This window comes from Anguilla anguilla, chromosome 2 (assembly GCF_013347855.1).
Source record: "Anguilla anguilla isolate fAngAng1 chromosome 2, fAngAng1.pri, whole genome shotgun sequence".
Lineage (NCBI taxonomy): Eukaryota > Metazoa > Chordata > Actinopteri > Anguilliformes > Anguillidae > Anguilla > Anguilla anguilla.
In genome coordinates, this window is record NC_049202.1 from 33102953 (window position 1) to 33129939 (window position 26987).

The following is a 26987-nucleotide window of genomic DNA, read 5'->3' on the forward strand; positions in this document are numbered from 1 at the left end:
CAAAAAACAGAATTAAGAACATCTCTTGTCTGATTCCATTTGAAAGTGCTCACTTCTTGCCATTTATGTTTAAAGACGGAAGCCCATATTTTTGGCATCAAACTATGTGGTTTCAATGGTCGTTGATTTGTCTGAAAAATTATATCAGGTGGTAGGTGCTTGCAAGACCAGTTATCGAGGCTCTAAAGCACACAAGACACAAGAAGCTACATGACAACATGTAAATTTCAGCACGCATGCACAAATTACCACTCTGAAAACTATAGTGGTCACAAAGCCGTATGTTTGTATGTAGCATCTGAAGTTCTGTGGGTGCCCCTGTGTTACAGGAACCCCCTTTGGCCTGCAGAGCGCACTGTTTCCTCACCAGTCCTGCTGCTTCCTCTGCTCCGCCAGCTCGTGCAGCCTCCGCAGCATCTTCTCCTGCTTCCTCTCATCCCTGCGCGAGCGGGATGACACGTTCCTCGCGAACTCTCGCTGCTTCAGCTCCTTCAGCCTCTGCGGCGCAGCACGGGGCAGGCGAGGGGGCGGGCGGTTGCCGCAGGGATTAGGATGGCGGGTGGGGGGCGGGGGGGGAGAAAACAAACAAAACAGCCTCAGACTATTCTCAAAGCAAGCAGTCCTATCCGGTAAGTTACCGAGGCAACAACTGCCAGAAGACTGCCCAGACAGGCTACTGAAATCTGCCGAAAACCTCTCCATACTAAAACGGCGATGACACAGCACAGCACGTGTACACCAAAAATCAGATGGGAACGAGGCTGATTGCGATTCTCGTAGACAATTGGCTGAAATAGTAATATGGGCTCCCATTCCTCTTCAAAATGCGGTAATTTAAGCTGGTCCGATAGCGGGAAGGCGGTGTGATGATTATCAACAAGAAAGGACAAGTCTGTCAGCACAAGCACCGAACCCCACAGCACCCCCTCCTGGGCCCCGAAGCCACTGCGCTTTGACCATCGCACCACCAAAGAGGGTTCGGACGCAGGGCCTTACCTGCGTCCCCGCTGCGCCCGCACCCTCTTTGCTTCGGCGCTTTCGGAGAAGAGGGTTATCGGGTTTGTCCACTGGCGTCTATGTGTGTGCGCGCGTGCGTATCGTTGGGTAGCGATAAATAGCCATGGACAAGCAGCGTGTTATGAGGAAACAGCCACATTACGACTACTGCACTCACTGTTACCATGTGTGCACTCTACTGCGGACTGCAGGGCAGGAGTGAGGGGAGGGGGGGCTGTAAGGGGGATTAGTAATGGAGAGACGGGGCAGCTATAAGGTTAGCCTGTGCCAACAACAAAGGAAACACCTGAAAGAAGGAAGAAAATAAAGAGAAAACAAAGCAGTATCCTGTCTTCCAGAGGGTCACTGAACCAATTTGGTAATTTTCAAGCCTGCTTCTATGTTAGATAGCTCTTGATCATGAAGTCCACTTAAGTGTTTTGAAGCGGTTTTGAAACAGCATAGATCGACAGACACGGACCGATAAGGCAAAGGGCTTGGTTTAACATGGTTTAAGATACTGACCCGCTACAGACAGGACATTGCCTTGGGAGTGAGAGATACACCATGACAAGAGGAGTGAAAGAAGAGGAGGAGGAGGGAGAAAGAAGGGACACTCGCTCACAACATGATGTGGAGCTGAGGGGGCAGCAGCCAGTAGGACAGCGAGTAGAGAGACTCACGCGGGAAGTCTGGATGCCCACTTATACAGAGGGGTTTGCTGGCAATACATCGGCTGAAAAATGTTAAACAATTGCAGAACAAAAAACGAAAAAAGGAGAAATAAACAGAAAGATGTAACAACTCCTGAAATAAGTACTCTTCCTTTTTCAAAGAATAAGGGAAGGGGTGGGGATCAAGCATTACATGGCAAGCAGTCTCTACCAATGAGGATTCAGCACAGGACTGAATGGGTGGGGCAGGGAGAGCGTGGTGAAGAGGACGCCAAAATGATCCGCTACGCTACTGCTACGTTCTCCAGCACTTCTGGATGGACCTCGTTTTCACACCTGTGTGGGGTGTGACATCATAATGTGCACTGTGCCTTTGTATTCTGAGGAGTGGAAAATCAAGGTGTTGGCTGAACTGGGTGAAGCTGTATGTGAGTTCTAATGAACTATGACCGTGAATGGAAAGGATGAATACAATGCTCACCTTATGCAAGTGTGGTAAACATCTAGAAAAAAAATATAAAATGCTAAATGCAAATTAACAGTATGGCACAGTGTTCACCTTTCTTTGTCATTCTGAAGAGTTAGTACTGGCTCTTGGGTACAAAGATCCATGAAGACCATTTTCTCATAGACATAACTGGGAGAAGCAGACCCAGTAATCAGCATGCATGCATTCGTATTTCACATTTCTAACAAATCTGTAAACCTCATTGCTGTAAGCCACATTCTATCAGTGTTTTACTTACAACAGAAGGAATTACATGAACAATTGTGCTGAGCACACACATATGAATAATTCATAAATTCACATATCACAGAGCTGGGTATGATCTAAAGTGGTCCAATGTATTCTGCAGATTTGGTAATATCTCATGCAACTCATTAAGCAGAAGTGTGTGTGTGTGTGTGTGTGTGTGTTTTTTAAAGGTGTGAGGGAAAAGCCAAATGCAAAACAAAGAGCCAACCAGCAGAGGTCAGACACACTCAACTCCAGCAATATACACTGTGTAACACATTAACTAATATAGCATATTATAGTTAATGCATTAGACACTGGTAAATGACTGAGAAAGAAACATACAAACATGATGATATCTAAGTGCTCATGAAATTGGCATCGCTCACTCTGCTTCTAACTACTGGCAATCATTCTCAGAGTTAACACTAAGCAAAGAGAAACAGGTCAGCGAAGAGGGTTAACATGTCTAGAAAAATTTCATTCCAGATCAATTAAAGCTGTGTGCAGTGGCAGTCTCTGTATGTTTGTCTCCTAGAGGCTTTGAGCGAGAAACTAGGTCCCATTGAAAAGTGTATCACATAATATATCGAGTGGGTCCAGTCTTATCCAAATAGGGCTGGTGAGGGTGCAGGCATCGGGTTTTGCCCAGAACTATGAAACCCCATTCAACTAATCAGCTAACCATGGTCTTCACTCAAGACCTTGATAAGTATAATCAAGGTCTAAAATTAAAATCTTCACCCACACCAGCTCTTCTCGAATATGATCGGATGCCACTGTAATATATTAACACTGCGCAGAATTATTATTAGTATTTTTTAAATGACTGGATGCAATTATGCTGCCTGATTCTGCCTATAGTGACCTTGAATGACAAATCCAGCATCCGACTGACCAAAATCAAAGTCCAGATCTTAACCCAATTGAAATAACGTGGAAGAACCTTAAGCAAGCAGGTCATGCAAGATAACCCACAAATACCACCTAGAGCAGTTTGACATGGAGGAATACCTCCATGATGACGTGCGGACTGATTGAGTTACAGAAAGTCTGAAGTCACTGCTGCTAAAGGGGTGCCATCCATTACTGAATTTAAAGATTCACATACTCAACAAAGAAAATGCATGTTGTATCAATTTGTTCTGATAAGAAATTAAAAAGCAACCATTTTTGCATGTAATTTGTTTAATCAAGTTAATTTTAACTGTGATTAGGACAGAGTACTGCATAATAAAAACTAACCAAAGGAGCTGTACTCGATCTGAAAATGTTTTAGAAATATGGGAAAACTGACACCTTCTACCCTCACAGAATTTGTTTTGGGAAACCCTAGAATCCCGTGTTTTAGCAATGTCCACAGAGAGGAAATGATGTATTCAGGAGAGTTATTGCTCAGTGCAGATGACCTAGTTTTCAGATGGTTTCCAAAACATTTTTATGCTTAAAAGGGTCCCCACATATTCAGATCAAAGCCACACCTTTTTCATGTGGGTGTTTGTACAGCAAATGGAATGTCCTTTCAGTTTGGTTTCATTTTGTGTGAAATCACTGCCTTTTTATTTTTTTTACTACAGTCTAACTAGTGTGCTTAAGATTTGTTGGGTGCAAAGCTAGTTGTAAAATATAGTATAGATGAACTAAAAAGGAGACGAGTCAAAATTATGTTTCTGATGTACATGCTAAATATATACTTGTATTATAATAATGTATATTTTTACTGGTTCATCAGAGATAAAAGAGGCTTCTCCTCATTAGAAGTTTCAACTTATGCTTCATAGTTTATTTCCTAGGTTTTCAAAAGCCCCTCTATCTTTATAAAAAACCTTTTTTCCCCATATATAACCCCTTTTAACTTGGATATAGATCCCCAGGATGCCTTTGAGCCTGGGTGGGGGTCCCTGGATCAAAGCCAGTTGAAAACCCCTGGTTTATTTAAAAGTTCATCAGTACAAAAAAAGGTCATACATGAAACTACAGTCATCTTATGGTTACAAGTGCACTTGGCAAATTTTAAGCTTATAAGGTTTATAAGCTGCATGGACCAGTCGGAATCACCTCACTGATCAAAATAGCTAACGGAAAGTTTTGCATTATTTGCTAGAAGACCAGACATGTTTGTGTCCAATGAAAACATTTCTGAGTCAACGTTTCTCTTTTGTAAAAACTTTTTAAAAAATGGTCAATTTAAGGTAAATGTGTACTGTGAATGTGTGATATGTTCAGAGACAGCTTTAGGACATTAAGTCTGGAGATGAAGTTCAGTGGGGGGGGGGGGGGGGGGGAGCAGGAGGCCATGTTATTAGCAAGCACGATCAGTAACCATGGGGCCTTCTGCGTGGCGACGGCCAGCAGGGCGAGTGGCCTACCTGCTTGTGAGCGTGGTCATAGGAGTTGATGTGATTGTCAAACTCCTGGTGCTTCTGGTACTGTTTGTCGCACAGCTCGCAGTAGAAGTTGGCCCTCAAGTCCTCCAGAGCTTTGGCGATGGCCTTCTCTTTCTCGGCATAATCCTACACAGAGACACACACACACACACACACACACACACACACACACAGAACTTGCACTTTAGATTAAACTTAAAACCTCATATAAAATTTATGAAAACTTAAAATAGCATTCTCTGAGTATTGTCCTGTTAAGTGTGAGAGACATATTACACAATTTGCAGGGCAACTTAAATTCTTTATCAGGCAGCTGGATGACCGATGCTCAGTCTTCTTGGGGTGTTCAATGACGTGTTTTGTGAAATTTCCGCCCCTCATCCAACTACATTCTAACTCAGCGCACTACTGAAAAGACCCGTGCAGAAACAAGGAGGCAAACACCATTATCATGCACCGGGATCCTCCACAGACCGCTCTCCTCCTACCCCACTCTGTGCAAGTCGACTGGAGCGACCATCACGGTATAGAGACTGACACAATTCACTTCAAACGGTGGCCGAGTGCCACAGAGTTCAATTAACCGGATGGGATGTGGCGTCATTCGCTTGAGTTACCGTAATGGAAAATCCCCCCCAGTGTGACAGCGGGGACACACTGTGCTCACGCTGCCATCTGAACAGTACGTGAAGAACCCGACGCGCTCCCAGCTTGGGGAGAAAATGACTGATCTGTGGCATCGTTTGTATTCGGCCAGTCGGACCGGGTCTGTTTTGGGGCCCACATCTGCAATTCAACAAAACAACTGCGCCCAAATGAAAAAACTGTGTGAGCTTGTGACAGCAAGTCTTTGTGTAACGTTCACGAACGTCACTAAGTGCACGAACATCTTCTGCAGGAGATGACATCACTGCTTGGAGCATCAGTTAGTACACGATTAGGTCCTTTGTCATCCTTTGTGATCGTGACTGACTGGGCTAACTGTATCTCTGGTGATGCATTGCTGCAGCAGATCCACCTCATTACATTACAATCATTTTCATTTTATTTTCATTATTATATCCTAGGTTTGACAAATACGGAGGTGAAAGTCTTTTTAGTGATATTCAAAAAACAGGTGTTGGTATCCATTTCTGGTGCCATTTCTGTGAGGCCAAATAAAATAAGCATGGCTGAGCTTCAACAGACAAGATATTGATATTGTCCCTAGATTTGTACGCAAAAAAATCACACTAGTCAACCATGTATATACTAGCAGTAGCCAAAACCTCTTTGGGAAACTATTTTAATGCCACAGCAAAGCAGTGTGGACAAACACGGTAGGGAAATAGAGGAAATTGAGCGAGCGAACAAAACTGCAAAACACAACATTCCAATTAAAAGTGGAGAAAGACCAAAGCTGTCACTGAGATGGCCAGAATAAAAAAAATAAATAAAACATATGCGGCTCCATCAGCAGAAGACTGGAGGAGAAGCAAAGGGAATTATCTGAAGTTAATATAAACTCTGCAGCCGCCCTTAGACCAGGGATATTCAAATCTGGCTCTCGATTTCGGTGCCACTTCAAAATACAACGCCTAAACTGCCAATTTAAAGGGGAGTTATACTTTAAAACCCATATGGGCTTATTTTATTTCTAATTTTCTTCTAATGAATGTGTCGACCTTCATTTTTCGATTAGTTATTTTGTTTTGTTAATATTTTACGATGTTTTTTTAGCTTACTTTTACAAATTCAGGAAGTAGACCTAGGCAGCATATCATTGCGCGACTTGAACGCTACGCTTTTCTTCGAAGAAGAAGAAAACATCGGAAACCGTACTACCATGTGAACTTGCACTAAAAAACAAATAGGTCCTTGTTTCTAACGTTAGACATTTAAAACAAAATAACTAATCGAAGAATGAAGGTCGACACATTCCTTAGAAGGACAATATAAACAAAATAAGCCCATATGTGTTTGAAAGTGCAATTCCCCTTTAAATATCCACTGTTTTCCGTTGTCCTCAAATGGAAGTTACAGGCAACAGAAGCATCAGAAGTTTTGAGTGGAGACAGGCTGTTGCTGTTACATCATCATTACAGACCTGAGCACCACCTTTCAGCCTCACCATCAATCACTCCCCTTGCCTTCACCCTTTCAGTCTGCCCCCCCCCCCCCAAGCTCTCTCTAGCACATCTTTCCTTACACCTGTCTTTCTACTGAACTCCCTTTGCTCAGCCTCATTGATGTTCTAGGTCATAGACTCATTTTATTCTGACTGGACTTCAGATTCTAAAGTTGTTCTGAAGTTCACTTCAAATTCTCTTTCCGGTCATGAACACAGTGCCCTGGTCTGGAGAAAACAGGCCTGCCAAACTCTGCTCGTTTTCCAGTCATATGACAACGTCTTGGCCCTGGAGTTATTCACATGCCTACTATGGCACTTATGTCACCATTTCCCCTCATAAAAGTCCTTGCATCCTACCGTTAGGCTTCAAATCTCCAAGCCTCTGCAAACTGCACATCTACCTTTAGAGTTTCAGAACAGCCTTTTGGCTGCTAGGGGATTGTGCAGCACTGTGCCAGTGCACCGGTCCACACGCAGTTGCTGGCTGCATCCTTAATGAACAGGCCCCCAAAAGTACAGCCCTATAAACGGCACTTCAGTGTGATTGCAGAGAGTTCCTGTAAAGAGCTTTCTAGAATATCGCAGTTACACAGGCCTGAAAGATGACAAACGGTAGAGCAAGCACTCATTTTGCACCTCAGAAGGCAAACGTGTGAATAACCGCAGCTGAGCAGCTGCTTAATCATCCAATCTACCAAATCAAATTACAGGCGGCACTGAAAGTAAGAGAAGTAAAGAACTGCGTGTGAGAACAGGACCGGAGACAGACGCGGAGGGCGTGGCGATGGCGGAGAGAAACAGAGGGAGGCCTACCTTGTACTTCTGCCGCAGCTCCTCCGTGTCCTCCTTCTCGACCTCCAGCACTCTGCGCTTCTCAGTGGCATCCTCTGCATAGTCCAACTGCCAAGAGCATAACACACGCCCAGCTGTCAGAGCTCTCCCCCTCCCTCCCTCTCGCTCACACACACACACCTGACATCATCTCACGCGCTTGCACAGATACACACAAAAATGTCAAATTGTTCCAACTTACTTAAGTGCAAACCTACTCCAACACAAATCCAGACAAAATCAGGCTCACATCAGTGCACACAAACTCACAAGGACAAAGACAAACAGGCTCACTTATATACACATATACTCACAAGGACAAACACAAACAGGCTCACTTACGTGCACATATACTCACAAGGACAAACACAAACAGGCTCACATAAGTGCAGAAGTCCTCACAATGACAAACACCAACAAGCTCACTCATGTGCACAAGTCCTCACAAGGACAAAGACAAACAGGCTCACATACATCCAGAAATCCACAAGGACAAACACAAACAGGCTCACATACGTGCACAAGTCCTCACAAGGACAAAGACAAACAGGCTCACATACGTGCACAAGTCCTCACAAGGACAAATACAAACAGGCTCACATACGTGCAGAAGTCCTCACAAGGACCGACACAAACAGGTTCACTTATGTGCACATATACACACAAGGACATGGACAAACACAAACAGGCTCACTTGTGTGCAGAAGTCCTCACAAGGACCAACACAAACAGGCTCACTTATGCGCACATATACTCACAAGGACAAACACAAACAGGCTCACTTATGTGCACACATACTCACAAGGACAAATACAGATGCTGTCCCATAGAGGCAAATATGCTGTAGAGTCCAATAAAGATGCACCGCCCCACCATTTCTACAAGCACTCTTCAACAAATGCATCTGTTGCGGACGGAGTGTGGCACAGTGGGTAAGGAACTGCGCTTGTAACCGAAAGGTCGCAGGTTCGATTCCCGGGTAAGGACACTGCCGTTGTACCCTTGAGCAAGGTACTTAACCTGCATTGCTTTAGTATATATCCAGCTGTATAAATGGATACAATGTAAAGTGCTATGTAAAAAGTTGTGTAAGTCGCTCTGGATAAGAGCGTCTGCTAAATGCCTGTAATGTAATGTAATGTAATGCATCTGCACATGACATTCTGGATCGCCCACATAAAACGCCTCCTGCCATGCCCTGGTCTTTCACTCTGCCATGACACACAATCAGCCTTGTAGCCCCCTCAGCTTAAACCACAGAATAAGAGGAATTGCACTTTACCTCCATCTCCATGCGTCCCATTCCCATGACATCATATTTGAGGATGATGGGCACAGGGTCTGTCCGGCCTGCGGGGAGAGGGGGGGGAGAGAGAGAGGGACAAAGACGGAGGTGAGCACACGGGTGCCTGCTTTGGCCGAGTGAGTCGGGGTCAGAGATCCTGCCTTTAAGTGCAGCGACCAAACGGCCACAGTGAACCGAACACCGACCCGTTGCTCACAGCTCACGGCCACTGGTCACCCACTCTAACTCAATGCTTTGCGCTGGGACTAGAGCTCATGCACACATCGTCATTTTGCCAGTTTCTATACATGAGGGGGGGAGGGATTCAGGACGTTCATGGTCAAGACAGATGGCTATGTAATCTCTGAGCAAATAAGACGACCTGCAGTAAGTATACAATAATAATAATAACAAAAACAACAACTCAAGTATTGTTATGAACTATGAGGCTCAATGTGCTGAACACCTGAACAATTTTAGCAATGACAGCAGAAATGCCATTATAGTATCTACCCCTGACAAATGAAATTAGTTTTTTTTATTTTTATTTTTTTATTAACTCAACAGATCAATACCGTGGGCTCGGTAAGTTAGCGTTCACTTTCGCGCGCCAGACGGCCGACGAGCCGGATGAATCTGCCGCAGTCTCTCGCTCGGCCACCGCCCGGCGGAGACGCTCCGCGCCGCGTGTCCCGGCCCCGTCCTCAACCTCGACCCTGTCCGGCGACTCCCCGCTGCAGTCTGCACTGCGCCGAATCCCATTATAAACCGGGCACCGAACTTCTGCAAGGGCAAAGGGGATTCAAAAACTGACTGCTGGCCCCCCAGGGGGGGCCGGTTGGACGTCTGCGCTGACGCAGTGACTGCAGAGCGTCCAGAAAAGCGGGCCGTGCTGAAATGCGATGCCGGGGGGGGGGGGGGTGGTGCAGAGACGCAGCTCCCGCTCAGCGGGTACCGTCGTGGCGGCGCTGCCGCGCGGCTGGTCTGCCATGCATTATTAATGACTCGACCGCGGAGCATCCGAGGGCTCTCGCTGCGCTCCGCCTTTATTTATCGCCTGCATTAGCGAGGCTACACCTGTCATCTGCTCCAGGGCTCCCCGAGCTTCACTCTGACAAACTTAATGAAGGTCGCAGGAAAAAGCACCCACTCCAGCGCTTCCGCCATTTTGTACATGAACCCGCCTCACTGAACGCAGAGTCGCGTGAGGTCAGCACTGATGACACAGGCACTTGAGTAGTCATCAATTTAAAGCTTGAGGCGCACTGTATAGGGATCTATACTCAGTGCACCTGAGAATGATCCTCCCCCCCTATTTAAATCCCCCTGCTACACTATGAGAGGATGTTCTTTTTGCATTGTGACACAAGCTGTGAAAAGAGCTAGGTGAGGAGATAATCACTTCCAAGGGAAACAAAAAAAAAAAAAACATACAAAAGAAAAGAAAAAAATAAGACTGTATGGTTCAAACCACTCAACCGGCAAAACAAAGCAAGGAGGAAGTAGACAAGCACTTAGCTACAGCGGCAATTTTGATGTCACGGGGCTAACGATTGCCATGGTGACAGTGGAAGAAAAGGTTGGGGGAGGGCTCTTACCTGAGAGTTTGGGGTAAGTAAGTAGACAGACAGAGGAGCCTTGAACAAATGGCATGTAGGAAATGATTTGAACAATGCCGGTGCTGCTGCCGCCAACTGACACACAATCAGAAGCGCCTGGTCGTTTGGTTTGATTCACTTTTTAAAATATATATATTTAAGTATATAAAAAATATTAAATTACCAGGTTATACCCTTGAGCAGTAAGTAGTTGAGAAAGCAGGAACTACTATAGTTTCTGGAATTTTCCTACCAAGAGACAAAAATGAACAGACACAATAAACTGACATTATGTAGGGGCGGGGTGAGGATTCGGCCACTTCACAGATAGGGGCCTACTTAAAGAGGCCTCTGTAAACAGGCTACAAATGAGCCTACACTCAATAATACAGAAGGTGGGAAGACATCCTCAGGTCCCACAGTGTCCATTTTAAAAGTTTAAAAAGAAGGCAAATGTCAATCAATGGCAGTCAGATTGGATATTTTCCCTCCCATCTCTCCACTTTGATATTCTGCTACTCTGTGTGTCCGTTTAAATGCATAGAGTATTTGGAGCCCAGTGGTATAACAGCTGCTTGTTTTGCAGAAGGGACCGGGAGAACTTTGACCCCTGCAGCGCTGTCTGCAAGCCAGGTGTCCCTATAGGGGGTAAGGCACACAAATGTACTCATCCATACCTACTTAATCGAATAGTCCAAATTTTTTGCTAAATTCACATTTTGGCCATCTTACCCATAGTTTGACTATAAGATTGATAACATGTCCACCCGTTCATCCTGTATAAAAAACACTAGACGACATCCAAGTGCTGCATGCTAACTATGCTACCTCTGTGAATGGCTGCAGGCAGAAGCAACGGTCGCTCTGCTAAATGACGTGATGGAAATAAAAGCGTTCAGGGTTGGCAGGTATGCGCGTCACTGACTGTAAACTTGCACTACAGGTATGCGTTGCAGCCAACAGTATTGCATACCTGGCAAGCCCAAAGTCACTCTTCAAGTGGCGCTGCACAGCTATTAAATACTGAACGCAGTGGATGGATAAATACTTATTTGTCATTTTTAGTTCTAAATTTATCTGCCTCTTCTCAGGACCAAGTTCTCATTTTCCGTTGTTATTTTTACTTGATATAAATGCACAAGATACAAATGTAAATAACTGAGCTTTAGGAAATGCTGGAAGGTCTATTTCCACTTAGCATTTCCACCACTTAGAAAAGCTGCAGCCATTCATTAGGGTAGCACAGTTGCACCATGCAGCCCGTAGATATTGTTTCATATTTTTGTACTGGATACACAGGGATGAAAATTGATATCAATCTTACAGTCTAACTATGGCAAAGATAGTTTTTTTTCCAAAAAGTTGGACTATACCATCCCGAAACAGAAGGTAGATGCCTTCAGATTTCTGGCCAGCTTAAACTAAAATCAACATTAAACGATTTATTTTAAAAGGAACGGCCAATTAAAAGCCTAATCCTGTTTTGGATATTTTAACTCATGCATAACACTGGACTCAACAAATGGCTGCTTTAATTGAACTAAAGCACCGCCGCCCTTCCGGTTGTTTCCAGAGATATGCCAGTAATAACTGTAAAATCAGGGATAAGAGTTTGTCTGACTGAAGATGAGCAGACTGACCTCCGAGTGACCTGTTTATGCCACAGTACTTCAGTCGAGGCTATTGGGCACGAGGCGAGAAAGAGGGGTCACAGTCAAAAGCCGAACTTCTGACCTCTAATCCTCCTCGGCCGGTGTGCAGTATTGTCTTCGCGCAATGTTTTGTTATCCCTTGGACCTGTTTTTATTTATTGTAGCTATACAGCGCTTTGGTCAAAGTCAGTTGTTTTTAAACGTGCTTTATAAATAAAGTTGACTCGACTCTCAGTCTTCTGGCTGACCGTTTGTTGTGGGGGTCAGAGGTCACGGTCAGGTGAAGCCCTCTGTGCAGTTCTCTGGGTACCCGTACATATTCACACCGTATCTGCACTACCGCCTGCCACAGCTCCCTCCCTGAACGCGGCTGAAAGGGCCACAGAGCAGACCCGGCACGACACAATATGTCCCAATGATTTCTACGGTTTGAAAGCCACACACAGCGACAACCCTTCTCACATTATCCATTCCAATGAAAGGCTCAGACAAAACATCCACCAAAATAAAAATAAAAACTAGACTAAAAATAAATAAATAAATACGTAAATAAAAAAGTGACTTATATATATAATCAAGGTCAAGCAGCAGAATGAGGGCTACAACAGAGAGAATTAAAGCCTGCTGTACTAGAGCACTGATGACAGAAGAACAATAACGAGAAAACAATGAAATCAGGGAGAAATAAAAATTACCACTAAGTTTACCATCAGCACAACATGGGCAGGATCATACCACTGACAAACAGACACACCAATTGGTTAAAAATGAACAAAAAGGTACACAGAGAAGGTGGGGAGAGCAGGAGCCCGCCCCCCCATACTGATCTGGGCCGGGATATGGCTGCCACTCGCGCCCCTCCTGCCCGAACTCCACTGGAAGCCGGTGGGGTCAGGCAGCCTTCGCACTTCCCCAGTGGTGGGTTTTCAATCCCACCATCACACCACCATCACTGACCCCCGCCCACCCACGCTAAAGTAAATGAGGCAATAGAGCAGAGTTCATACTTCAGCTTATTTCCATTTCCACATTCAATCAGACAACTGGTCACATGGGACACGGAGGGAAAAACGCACTACAACCCCACTGTTAAGAGGGCTACTGTTTGGGCACACCCAATCGAAAGGAAAAGCATGGGTTTTACTGGTTTTAAGGGAGACAGACACATGCAGGCTAAAACGCAGCACACAGTCCCTGTGTAAAACAGTCCTCAATACAACCCTTCAGCATTACATCAGACTCTCCCCCAACTGCCAGTAATGTTAAATAAAAATGCAATTCTTTAATCTCCCCGTCTCAATGCCTCAATGCCTGTGAGCCATTAAAGTTGAGGTGCACGCATACAAAAATCCAATATCCAAACAGTGTTGACCTTAATGTGAACCAGAGACTTTAGCAGAGACTGGTCAGGAGCTAGCATTAGCTCTTGATGCTCATAGAAATTAATGGCAATAATAGTAAGCAAATCTTCCATTCATTGCGAAACGCCGAGGTATGGATTGTGGGTAGTTTTGCTACAAAGGAGTACTCAGCTTGTTACTGGGTGAAATAGTTTCAATTAGAAACTTCATTATGGATGCTACTCAAAGCCGGAATACAATTATTAGAAATCTTTCATTCTAATTTTTTCTTCTTTGTGCATGAAAAAACGTGAATCACGAGGCATGACAATCAACATTTATCCAGCTGAAAAAGCGTTTTGACATGATGTTCCTCAACATACGGTATCTGATTTTATCGAGTATCGCTGTGTTGGGCCCTTAGCCGCAAAGTGCAACAGATGTGAAATACTAAGCCAGCGCTACTGAACGCTATTGTGTCTGCTCCTGCTGACACATCTCCTCATTGTATCAAAGTATCTCTGGTGGAACAAGTCCTGAACCAGTATTGTGATGAGCACGCAGTGGCATTCATGAAGAGCGCCAGCCTTTACAGATTTCAGTGCAGCTGCCTGCCAAGAGGTAAACTCTGTAAACGTTCTTCACTCTGAAAGTGATAATGAACACTCAGTAAACGAATGCTTCTCTTCTGGTCTGACCAGGCCGGACTGCGACGCATATGCTTTCCCTATGATAAAGGGTCCTCGTCGCTGCTTGTAATGAAATAAGGTCATTCCAGAAGCATCAAAATGCCGGGCGTACGACCCTACAGCACAGGCCAGAATGCAGAGCAGGAGTCAGGGATGAAAGGTGTGGGGTTTGTGGGAATGTAAGGGGGGCAGGAAGGTGTTACGAAGGCGTAGTTCTGGAACCCTGTACCAATCCACATGCTACCCCGTTCCATTCCATTGGACAGTTCTACACACATTCACTGGTACTACACACATAGCGTACAATGCATCAAACCGGATTTAAACTAAAGGGCTGAGAACATTCATGAAGTGAAATAGGACTTCAGAGATGACAAGCAGAAGCCATTACTGCAAACAAAAGGGATACAGTTCAGGGCTCAGCGGTTGAGAAAGAAACACTAAACAACATGGTTCCTCTTTTCCAACTCTGAAGAACTACATTTGAATAGGAGAACCAAGCTGAAGCAGAGAACATGTAACAGTATTGCAGTCCCGCTTAATGACTAACATCCACTAGAAGAAATTAACTGACTTTGAGCACTGCTGGACATCATACCAAATCAAATCACTAAAACAGGATAAAATCCCACATAAAAATTTCCTTTGGCCACGTCGGCAGCCAGTAATTAGCCTACTTATCCAGAGTAATACTCCTGCCGAAAGATACCAATACAGAAACAGTAATGCAGACAGGAAGTAAAATGAGATCACCCAGCTTAACTACACATCAGCAAGTTGCATAAGGATCTGAACTGTTGCATAATTGCCTCCTGTAAGAACAAGTTTGACCTTTATATGCACAGAAAAACTAATGCTGAATTTAGTGCATATAACAATTCGCAGATGCTATTTACAATGCTATTAACAATGTAGTCCTAACAAAATACAAATAAAGATATGACTTAGTATCTCATATGACTGAGTTGGCTAAATATTAGTGAGTGACTACAGGATTTTCATGGCATTGCTGCATTTCCTGCTCCAGGCTGTGGATGGCACTGCAAGGCCATGTCTCTGAGGTATGAGGAACACAAGGCCATATATGTCCCTGCACAGAAGAGCAAACTTTTTCCCCCCGAGGTCTCACAACTTCAACATGAACTCTCTCTGCCCTTGCATGCATGATGGCCTCCATTAAGAAATATCCGGAATTTTCTGCCTTTTCTAGCTGTGGGAAAAATGACCCCAATTATGAATCTGCGCATGAGGGACACTGTGCAAGCAGGTGGCAAGACCAGTTTTTCCGCCGTGTCTGAAGGAAAAAAAAAAGCTTTGCATTCTATTATTATACTGGTCTGACCTGCTTCTTGGGGTGTGTTATATGGCGCATAGACTGTAGAAAAATATGTACAAAGTCACTGTGATGTCACCCATTGACATTCCATGGGCTTGCAGAAAAGGGTTTTGAAGTCCAGGAAGTGTAGTTCGTGGGCACCGCCATGTTGTACAAATTGGAGCCAGAGACTGAGCAGTAGGGACTTGAAGTCCAGTTGTCCACTAAGTGCGTGAGATACAGTGACTCTGTTTGTCCTAATAGCAGGATAACTTAACAAATTGGCAAATGGGGAGACATTAGACAAAGAAAAAACACCAATTGTGACTACTTTTTCTTGTGGAAAAAAAATGATTGACTTATTTTGACCGTATTGTTGCCATTTACTTACATTGAAACGGGTGGCTGAATTACCTATACTGGAGCCAACTGCAGTGACGCTAGTGAGCAACATCTGTCAACAAGACAACTTCAGAAACGTAGCCCGGTTTTGGCCGCTTGTTATGTCGTCAGTGTAGCAAAGTGCTTAGGGAACCGGGCTGGTAACCTAAAGACTACAGGATTGATTCTTAGGTAGGACACTGCCACCGTCCCCTTGCCCAAGGTACTTCACCTTAAGTCCTTCAGTATATATCCTGTATAAATGGATACTATGTAAAAACAAATTTGGTCTGGATAACAGTGTCTGCTAAGACCCTGTGATTTTATGTGTGTGGGTGATAGATGGCATTAATTAGGAAAAAACATGGCAGTGAAACCTCAGCTTGGATACACAATGGCCATGCGATCAAGACCCCTCTACTGGCCTTTGAATGGCAGCACACACTGGAGGGAGGGGCTGTAGTGGAAGTGACCAGTGAAGACAGGAGAGGGGCTATACTGGGAGTAGCCAGTGAAGACAGGGGAGGGGCTGTAGTCGGAGTGGCCAGTGAAGACAGGGGAGGGGCTGCAGACGGAGTGGCCAGTGAAGACAGGGGAGGGGCTATACTGGGAGTAGCCAGTGAAGACAGGGGAGGGGTTATACTGGGAGTAGCCAGTGAAGACAGGGGAGGGGCTATACTGGGAGTAGCCAGTGAAGACAGGGGAGGGGCTGCAGACGGAGTGGCCAGTGAAGACAGGGGAGGGGCTATACTGGGAGTAGCCAGTGAAGACAGGGGAGGGGCTGTACTGGGGAGTGGCCAGTTAAGACGCGCACACACACACACACACACACACACACAGTCGGTGTAGTGATGGTAGTGCTCTGATACTTTATAAAGAAGAAGCACTGTGGGCACTAGGTTTACTATGAGCCCTGTGCAATGGGGGGTGGATGATTGATTACTTGTTTACTCTGCTGTGTGAGAAGAGGATCAGGGGAGGATTCAGGAAAGCAGAAAGATGCCCAGGGAAACAAGGCATGTATAATTGAGGCAATTTGATTTTCATAAAGGTGAATGGAGAAGGTGGGGTTCGCATCAGGAATTTAAACAGGAAAAATGAGCTGAGGGCGTAAATGACTCTCTTGCCCTTGCTCTGAGACACGAATATAAATTACGTGCAGCTTGTCCTGTCCCTCGCTATCAAACCGCAATCTCTCTGCGGGGGGGGGGGGGGGGCTGGTCCACCAATTGCACAGATTTAATGACAAACACTTACTTGCAGTCTCCATAAGTGAGCTTTAATATTTCAATCACCTAAAGATCTAAAAAAAAGTTTTTTCAGAAGGACACAAAATCTCATTTCAGTGTGTAAATTCCATAACCAAAGGCTGACGGGGAACATGAAAAAGCCTGTTTCTTTCAGGGGGAACTGCCAACTGAAAATAAAATGTGCTCCCAGTTGACCTGCAGATGACTACAATCCAACTTGATCTAGCCTTGTAGGGGAAATGGGTTTAACAGAAGATAAGGGGGAGGGGACAGTCTTTTAACTGAAAACAAACCTATTTGTTTCCATGCAAATTCTTAGTGCATGGTGGTCTCTTCTTGGAATTTGCCTGGCGTAAAAATGGGGTCCATGGAGTGGTCAGCAGCACTGGCAAAGCTACAGCCCCAGAACTACATGTAAAGGTGCAGCCTCACATGACCACAGCTAACTATTCCCCACACACTAGTACAGGACAGCTAACTATTCCCCACACACTAGCACAGCATAGCTAACTATTCCCCACACACTAGTACAGGACAACTAACTATTCCCCACACACTAGTACAGCATAGCTAACTATTCCCCACACACTAGTACAGGACAGCTCACTATTCCCCACACACTAGTACAGGACAGCTAACTATTCCCCACACACTAGTACAGGACAGCTAACTATTCCCCACACACTAGTACAGCATAGCTAACTATTCCCCACACACTAGTACAGGACAGCTCACTATTCCCCACACACTAGTACAGCATAGCTAACTATTCCCCACACATTAGTACAGGACAGCTCACTATTCCCCACACACTAGTACAGGACAGCTAACTATTCCCCACACACTAGTACAGGACAGCTAACTATTTCCCCACACACTAGTATAGCACAGCTAACCATTCCCCACACACTAGTACAGCATAGCTAACTATTCCCCACACACTAGTACACTAGAGCTAACTATTCCCCACACACTAGTACAGGACAGCTCACTATTCCCCACACACTAGTACACTAGAGCTAACTATTCCCCACACACTAGTACACTAGAGCTAACTATTCCCCACACACTATTACAGGACAGCTCACTATTCCCCACACACTAGTACAGGACAGCTAACTATTCCCCACACACTAGTACAGGACAGCTAACTATTCCCCACACACTAGTACAGGACAGCTCACTATTCCCCACACACTAGTACAGCACAGCACACTATTCCCCACACACTAGTACAGCACAGCTAACTATTCCCCACACACTAGTACACTAGAGCTAACTATTCCCCACACACTATTACAGGACAGCTCACTATTCCCCACACACTAGTACAGGACAGCTAACTATTCCCCACACACTAGTACAGGACAGCTAACTATTCCCCACACACTAGTACAGGACAGCTAACTATTCCCCACACACTAGTACAGCACAGCACACTATTCCCCACACACTAGTACAGGACAGCTCACTATTCCCCACACACTAGTACACCAGAGCTAACTATTCCCCACACCCTAGTACAGGACAGCTCACTATTCCCAACACACTAGTACACTAGAGCTAACTATTCCCCACACACTAGTACACCAGAGCTAACTATTCCCCACACCCTAGTACAGGACAGCTCACTATTCCCAACACACTAGTACACTAGAGCTCACTATTCCCCACACACTAGTACACCAGAGCTAACTATTCCCCACACCCTAGTACAGGACAGCTCACTATTCCCAACACACTAGTACACTAGAGCTAACTATTCCCCACACACTAGTACACCAGAGCTAACTATTCCCCACACCCTAGTACAGGACAGCTCACTATTCCCAACACACTAGTACACTAGAGCTAACTATACCCCACACACTAGTACACCAGAGCTAACTATAATCTATTTTGTCCCAGAAAGCACAAGGGCAGAGGCAAACATTGCCCCCAAAGTCTTATCAGAGACATTCAAATATATATGCATTCCTGTTACTATCTCACAATAAAAACTGCTAAAACACTTAGTAAATTCTGTAGCAATGAGTACCAGTTCAATATAACTGACGTACACCTGCTCCTATGTTAAATGATGGTCATTGTTTTCTTGTGCTTTTCTCTTGCCTTGACCTGACTGACCGGGTGAACGCTTGCATTCACAACGGACCGCTTCGTGATACGACCTAATAAATCTGCGGGTAGTGCTCCGCCTCCAATTCTGAATGAGAATAAAGAAGAGAAAAAAGCCACACAACTCCACCATCAAAAATAACTAGCCTGTCAACAATAGACAAAAGGAATTTGGATTGGACTGGAATCGTGAATAAAGACAAACATCCCCCAAATCTTCTGCAAAGCTGTCACCACCACTGGTGATTTTGAGAAGGGTAGGGAGAACCTGAAGTAGTACATGGGTTTTCAGAACTAGGACACTATGCAGCAAATATCCCCCTACGGTGAGTTAAGATTTAGAAATGATTTGACCGATAGGCTAGTTTAGCTAGCTGCCTTGCTAGCTAGCGAACTTGTTAAGGGAGTGTAGCAGCACGCTAACGTCAGCAAACATGGCTGGATGCAGTCAGTGACATTTTTTTTTTACATCCTCTCTTGTGGTGCATTTTAACAACAGCTAATACTCCTCATAGAGCTTAATGCTATTTAATGTTGAAATTGTCATGAATTTTTTATTTTTTATTTACAATAAAATACTTTGCACGAATCTATGCACCATTGGTGATATTGATGCCAATTGCCCATATATGACTAGTAGGTCAATACTACTGTTTTTGACAAATCTGAAATGTAATTTTGTTATATTCCTACACTGACCTGAGTACGCTATGGCCAGCTATTCCCCACACCTGATTACATCACAGGCAATCATTTCTAATACCAGGATAGGGAAAAGTTGACTATTCATCAAGCTGCATCTACCCTCCCCAGACTGGCATCCTGTCCTCTGGACATCTAAGGAGATGTAAATAAATTAGGGCCTTTTAAATAATTCCTGTCGGCTCACTGGGGACACAAAGCAGTGGCCGTTCTGAGACTGCTGTACAAGCAGCCCCCCCAAAACAAACACAAGAGTGCTGCTTCTCACTGCTGAGGCCACAGGAAGCTACTGCTGGCCACTCACTGCAGCAAACTTTTGGCCGTCTACAGGAACAACCAAACTGGGTCAAAGACACAGCTTCACCAAGCAGGCAGCACGTCCCAAGACTCCCTGCTGGTGTGGAGTGGCGTCACAGCCATAGCTAACCTAGCCGCCCCAGGTCATTGAAACGGGTACATGGCAGTGGCACACTTGGCACACTTGTGTGAAAGGCAAGGCCGTAACACAAGCGAAGGGATGTACACGTTCGCAAATTTCAAAGTCACCTTGCGGCGTTCCCTTTTCACATTCATTCCATAAGCAGTAACTACAAACTAGCACTACTATATCTGTAGCAATAACAAATGGGAGCGATAAGCCGGACAGAAACCCAAATGAGTTCATACAGCATTGTTCCGGATTTTACAGGCTTAATATACCTTTCATCGTGCCATAAACAATGCTGATCTGAGGGTTAGCGCTGGGGGGGAGGGGATGGCCAGCCAGCACTCTTCAAGCAAAGTGTTCGGTTGGGAACTCTGCTCAGCAGCAGCCAAACGCAGCCCTGAGGGGATTGGCTCAGTTATTCCCAAAGCAGGAAGTGCAGGAGGGCAGCTGGCCAGTCAGAGAGAAGAGGGCGAATCCGGCCCCCGTCGTGAAATATCAGCCTGCCGCGTTATGCTGTAGGACCTTCACGCTGACAAAGGGAATGTTGATAAGGTCAGGAGCGTTGTGGAAAAAACTCTGCTCTGCAAGGCCTCTTGGAACCTCAGCATCTGTGCGATCCACAAGCTCTGCACACTAATGCTCAGATGCGACATGAAAGAAAAAGAGGAATTTCTTTAGATAACAGCTAATTAAATTGAGGATTAGCCCCTAACTCCTAGTATTTTGAGGGGGAAACGTCTGCAACATCAGTATTAGACCTCGACATAATCCAGAAAAACACTCATGCTCTTCAGGGCAATATTTGCACGCGGGCACACTATGGATGATTTCAGATATAGTTTTAATCTGATGTTTACTTTTCTGTGAAAAGGGACAGATGCACAGGGAGCATTTAACTTGCAATCCTCTCCTTGCATAAAACAAGCCACTATCTCAAAGACAACGCATCGATCGTCCGTTAGAGCGAGCGAGGCGGACTGTTTTAAAATGACAGAGCCGGTGTGTAAGCACCTACGGCAGGTTTTACTCTTAATCAGGCCTTCATTTCAAAACAGACAGAGAAAATACACTCACCAAAACGCAAGCTAGGGTGGCGCTATGAAAAAATAATGACCATGAAAAGTCGGGTTGCAGGCATTTGTGTTCGACATGACGGTGTGTTGTAAACCCAACACATCATCTACGGTTTGGTTTCAGGAAGACCTATTCTTCAGTAATGAGCTCCAGTTTCAACTAGACCCAAGTTTCGAATTAGACTGGTAAGACAACACTGACATTTCGCAGTATCAAAACAACTTCAGAGACTTTTTTCATTCAGAATGCAAACTGCAAGCAAAACACACACACGCCTCAATGCCCTGCTCATTAGTGACTCATTAATGAAGGAGAAGAAGAAAAAAATATGTTTAAAATCACAAACCAGATAACACAATGAGTCTGCAGCTGGTTATAGCCCCAAGGGAACCAATGTAAGAATAACATGACAAACACAGCAGCATCCATTACTGGCAGTAAAATATTGACCATGCCAAATTATAGCACAATTAGCCGCTGCGCGTTTACTCTACAGTGCAGTGTGTGAATCCTTCTGGTCACAATTATAGCATACATGTAGCAAGGTTCCCATCAAAACAGGAGAGTTCTTTCAAAATGACTGTGATGCTGAATAAGCCAAAGGGCTTTGTTTCCCATTATAATGACAACAGAATTAATAGGGGATTCAATTTTCTTTGGTAAAACATTCTTGCATGCCCAAAACCTCCCGATGCGTTTGGGGGAGAGGGAGTCCATGACAGCATGTCTCTTGATCTGAAGAAAACCAACCACAACCACAACCACAACCCCACAGAATGAAGATCCCAACCCCAAAACCATGAAGCATTTTGCTGAGTGAACTTTTGTGTTTTCTGCAGCCAGGGTGAGGGCCAGAGTCTTCCATCAGCACTGTGACTTGCGCTCAGAAGTTGGTGTCATTGCTGGTGGAAGTGGAAAACGGCTCAGGTCCACCTCACGCGTTGCCTGGCTACCCTTACGTATCAAGATCGAAAAAGAGGATGACACAGCAGGGAAGACAGACAGGGCCGTGGGTCAGTGTTGGTTCTCCCCCCCCCCTCCCTGACCAGCCACTCGGTCCCAGCCTCCTTTCCGCCTGCTCAAGATTCATCCGCCAACAGCCATCTTTACAGTATCTTTACAAGTTTGCGCAAAGACTCCGCTTGTGTTCCCAAACTCAAGCAGGGCTATGATATCAGAAAGCCCAGGTGCAAAAGAATGCGGTGGTACCAGATGAGGGCAGACTCGTGTGGAGAGCTCTGGAGAGCCATGGCTTTGCTTGCGTAATGGCGTCATGAAGCGAAGGTTTTTGGGGCAACGGGGGTGGGGGCTGCCAGGGGGGTGGAAGGATCCTGTCGGCACACGTCAGCATCACGCAGAGAGGGACTTAGCGTGCGCCCTGACCGCTGGCTCCACGTCTTTCCGGGCCGTTCTTCTGCCTGCAGTCAGGCTGAGGCCTCCGCCGTGTCCTCCAGCAAAATCATAACAAACACTGTGCGCTGAACGAGCGCGAGTGGGCCGGAGCCGCAAGCCTGTTAATAATGCAAGAGCTCCTCTCTGCAGAAACGGGGCTGCGCTCTCTCCTGCGCGGGGGGGGGGGAGCGCTGGGACAGGGGCAGACGGTAACCGCCCGCCTCCGCTGGCCGGGCGGCTATTGAGAAGTCCCTCCCGCCGCTCGCCGGGCGACGTACACAAATTGGCCGAAGAGGTGAGAAGGGCCGGAATAATAAAAGTCCGGGATATTCATCGCCAGGGATCAATCAGGGTCACGACTCCGGGGTTTAACTGTGCTGATTTAGCACTTCCATCTCCAGCACCACTGCTGAGATCTGCTCCAATTAAAAAACCAGCATGGACACTGGGTCAAGCCTCGCCTCACCTGCCCCACCCCCGCCTCCCCCCCCCCCCCCCCCCCCCCCCCCGCCCACACAAAGACACACACGGGTGCTGAGTACAGAGTGCTTATGCCATTAAATGTGATGACATTTTCAAAGTACACTGACTGAATAGATTCTGCTTCAACCATTATCTGAAGCAAAGCCATTTCCCCACTTTATAGCCATGTTATTTACAACCTGCATCCATTGGACGTCTCAGGGTATAAACAGAGGCATCTCCACAAAGGTAGGTTATAAAAACCAATGATAATACATGGAAGATATTATAATACAATGATTATTGAATACTTCATCTATGAAGGATAACCAGTAAAATACACACTTAAAATTGGACTTACTCTTCAGTATTGTGTTAAAGATATGCTCAGGACAAGTTTGCCCAAGGAATTCACACACAAGAAGTGTATGCGAGCCTTTGAATGAAACTGATTTTTTAAAAAAGTCTTATTCCATCTTGATAGGTTTGATGAACCAAGCAAACAAACCGTCTGTGCAGTCGCAGACATGCCAGTTGGCATAACCACCACGGATGTTTCCATGGTCACAAATCTGGCCGATCTGTCAAATAATGTGACAAGTCAACAACATAATCCCACAGAAAATCGGCTACGACTGGAATAAAGGGATCAGTGAGTATTTTTCATGAGAGAAATTAAATAATCACCTTAATACGATGAATTAAATCAGAGATTTAGAGTGAAAATTTTGGTTTTTAAATATCAAAAGCCATAATGGCAAACAAAAAATTTTGACCCCAAAAAAACAAAAAAAAAAAACAAAAAAAAAGATATTAGCAAGCCATCTATTATCAGGGAGCATTTCTTTTAAACTCCGTTAGTCAGAACTAAAACAGCTCAGTACAGAGAACAGAATGCGCAGAACCTACGGAGATTAGGATTAAATTCTAACTTTTATTAACCGACTGACCCCGATTGCTACGCTGAGTGCAAAAAGAGATACAGCAGACGTTAAAAAAGCAGGAAGCTACAGCCACGCCATTTGCGTGCGGCAGAAGTGGGACGAAAGACTGCGGGCGGACGCTGAATTGATGTGCTGGGGAGTCGGAGCAGGGAAGACCGGGCTCCTTTTTCCTCACGGCACCGCTGCGGTGTGAGGCGGGGTGAGGGAACGGCTCCACAGAGACGGCCTGTTCAGCCAGCAGTGGGCAGAACAGGAGGGAGAACGCAATGTCCTTGAAGGAGAGACGACAGAGGGCACTTAGAGAAGGCTCTCCCCCCGTGGTCCCCGTCTGCCTGGGCAGCGCTGCCGCCATTAGCTCCTCCCATCCCGCTGCACGAGGGCGCGAGCTCGTCCGCCCACCCACCCGCCCCGCCTTCCTTACATTGTGACTGGGGATTCGACGCTGGAATGCCAGCAAAACACATCAGTAGTGATACGAACTGAAAGCAAGGCAGCTAGATTGATTGCTAGCAATCTTCTGATGCTAAAAATAACTGTAGATAAGATATTGAGATGAACTTTTAGGGTTTGAAAACCGTTGAAAATCTTATACCATGGTATATTGTGAAACCAGTATACCACTGTATCTATTATACTGACTGCAGCCTTCTCAAGCATTCAGAAAAAATCTCACCTCAGCAAAATATTATCAAACGTTACACAACTTCCAGTGCGGCAGGGCAGCCATATATTGATCTTTTTTCTTTTTTTTTACTTTGTGAAGAAGAATTATTAATGCGTGCGTGGGCACGGAGCGGGTTTATTTTCGTTCTTTTAAAAGTGGAAGTGCAGCAGGCTCGAGAGCAGGACACTTGGAACACCGGGGCGTTTCATTGCAGTGGAGGGGAGCGTGCTGACGGAATACCGATAGCCGCCGTCTCCGATCATGTGGAGAAACGCCGACGGCTCATCGCCGCTGCTTCTGGGTAGAAAAGCTGCAGCGGCCTCGGCCTCCCAGGGCCCGGCAAACAGACGAGGGGTCAGCGAAGCATAGGGAGGCAACTCAAATAAACTTTCAACGGTGCAAGTGGCACTGATAACCACAGCCTGGGAGCCCTTTCACACATCCCCTGTATCTTGCTAGTATCACACTGCAACAAATGCATGCCTTTATTTTTGAAGAAACACTTCGACACCTGATTCTACTAATCAAGGTGTTGAATGAAGACTCTGATTGGTTAATTGCTTGAATCAGGTGTCTTAGAGCTGGACAAAAAACAAAAACCTGCACCCACGCCGGCCTTATGTGGATATGCCTGGACACCCCTGCAATTCCCCGCAACCCTCCTCAAAATACTTCCTGCTATCTGGTGACCACTTGAATCTTTTTGGCAGCTAGCAGGAATCTCTGCAGCGGCCGCTGCTCCCTACATGGGTATAACCCTGCACAGCAAATACAAGATGACAGCTTAACTATCCAATTCCTGCAAGCTAATTAGAACCATAAAGACCCCAACAGAAAAACTAATTATCTGCATGATATTTATATCCTGAAACCTGCTTGCAATGTTTCCCCCTGGGGCATTCACTTTCCACTCATCAATGTCATTTTCATTCGATGTACCGATGGTGCGATTCGCTGGTTGAAGCCATAACAGGCTGGTTCTTCAAAGCAATCTCCGAAGAAATCTTTAAAGCAAACGAACAGACTTTCCTCTCCGCCGCGTGAATCTGAGCTCGGAGCCGAAGACACGGTTCGGCCCATCAGACCAAACGCCGCTGACCACACACAGGCACACCGTGGGAGCGCCAACGATTTTTCCCTGGCCTTTCTGGGCTGCGATTGGCTCTTTTGCTGCGTCTGCGGTCGCCGAAGCGGTCTCCTCCCCACAAGCCCAGCCAGCACACTGGAGATGTCCCCCATTCGCCTCCTCGACCTCACCCCCCCCCCACCCCCCAAGGTTCCCCTCGGTCCCCCAGCGCTGGAGGAGGGGGCTGTGGGAGGGCACGCAGCCCTGGGCCCTCCGGCTATCTGTCCCCTGGGTCGCCCCGTTTCAAAATTTAACTCCCTTCACATTAACCGCCAAGCAAAGCACTGGGAGGGCGTCAACGGGTCTCAGCCAGACTAGAAAATATTATTCTCAGTCCCGCGGAAACAAGGGCGAGAACGTTCAGCAACCGCGTGCGGTTTCAAAGGCTACGTGCGGCAGACTCCCCCCGTTCGTCTGCTTACTCCCCGTGCAGAGTTGTCGCAGTTGTGTAAATGTTTTACAAACAGAGCAACGCCACAGCGGTATCCCCCCGACCACCGATAACACCAGGGCGAGGCGGTGACCGCAACGAGAGGGGGCGGCTTGCAAAAAGAGGGGGCAGCCGGGTGGTACTACATTGCACCACGGGGGCGCGACCGGCCACTTTGAAACCGCAGCTGAAGCGAATTAATCGGGCCGAAGTGACGCAAGGTGTTTCTCTGAATCGTAAATGGCGCTCTGTTTCTCCAACCCAAACAATGAGCTGCATTTTGGACCGTGGCATGAATGGGAGACGCTGTGACCTCCCTCCCTCCCCGGGCCGCCTCCCCCTCCGGACCCCCACGTTCGGCCACGGCTTTGCACGTGTCCCTGTCAATGGACACGATTGTCTCC

At 46.0% G+C, this 26987-nt stretch overlaps 1 protein-coding gene across 8 annotated transcripts in view; it reads right to left on the bottom strand.

Annotated features, from left to right (window-relative positions):
* gpatch8 (G patch domain containing 8) overlaps nucleotides 1-26987 on the bottom strand; it is a 61217-nt gene that overhangs the window by 5778 nt on the left and 28452 nt on the right. For 6 of the 8 annotated variants that reach the window (XM_035405230.1, XM_035405234.1, XM_035405233.1 and 3 more), the window contains 4 exons: nucleotides 9017-9084; nucleotides 7717-7803; nucleotides 4776-4919; nucleotides 368-498 (listed from right to left, as the gene is read on the bottom strand). In XM_035405230.1, coding sequence (XP_035261121.1) covers nucleotides 368-498; nucleotides 4776-4919; nucleotides 7717-7803; nucleotides 9017-9084 — 430 coding nt within the window. Of the gene's footprint in view, nucleotides 1-367; nucleotides 499-1679; nucleotides 4753-4775; nucleotides 4920-7716; nucleotides 7804-9016; nucleotides 9085-26987 lie in introns of those variants that run through there. The other 2 variants (XM_035405236.1, XM_035405237.1) reach the window with 2 other exon arrangements.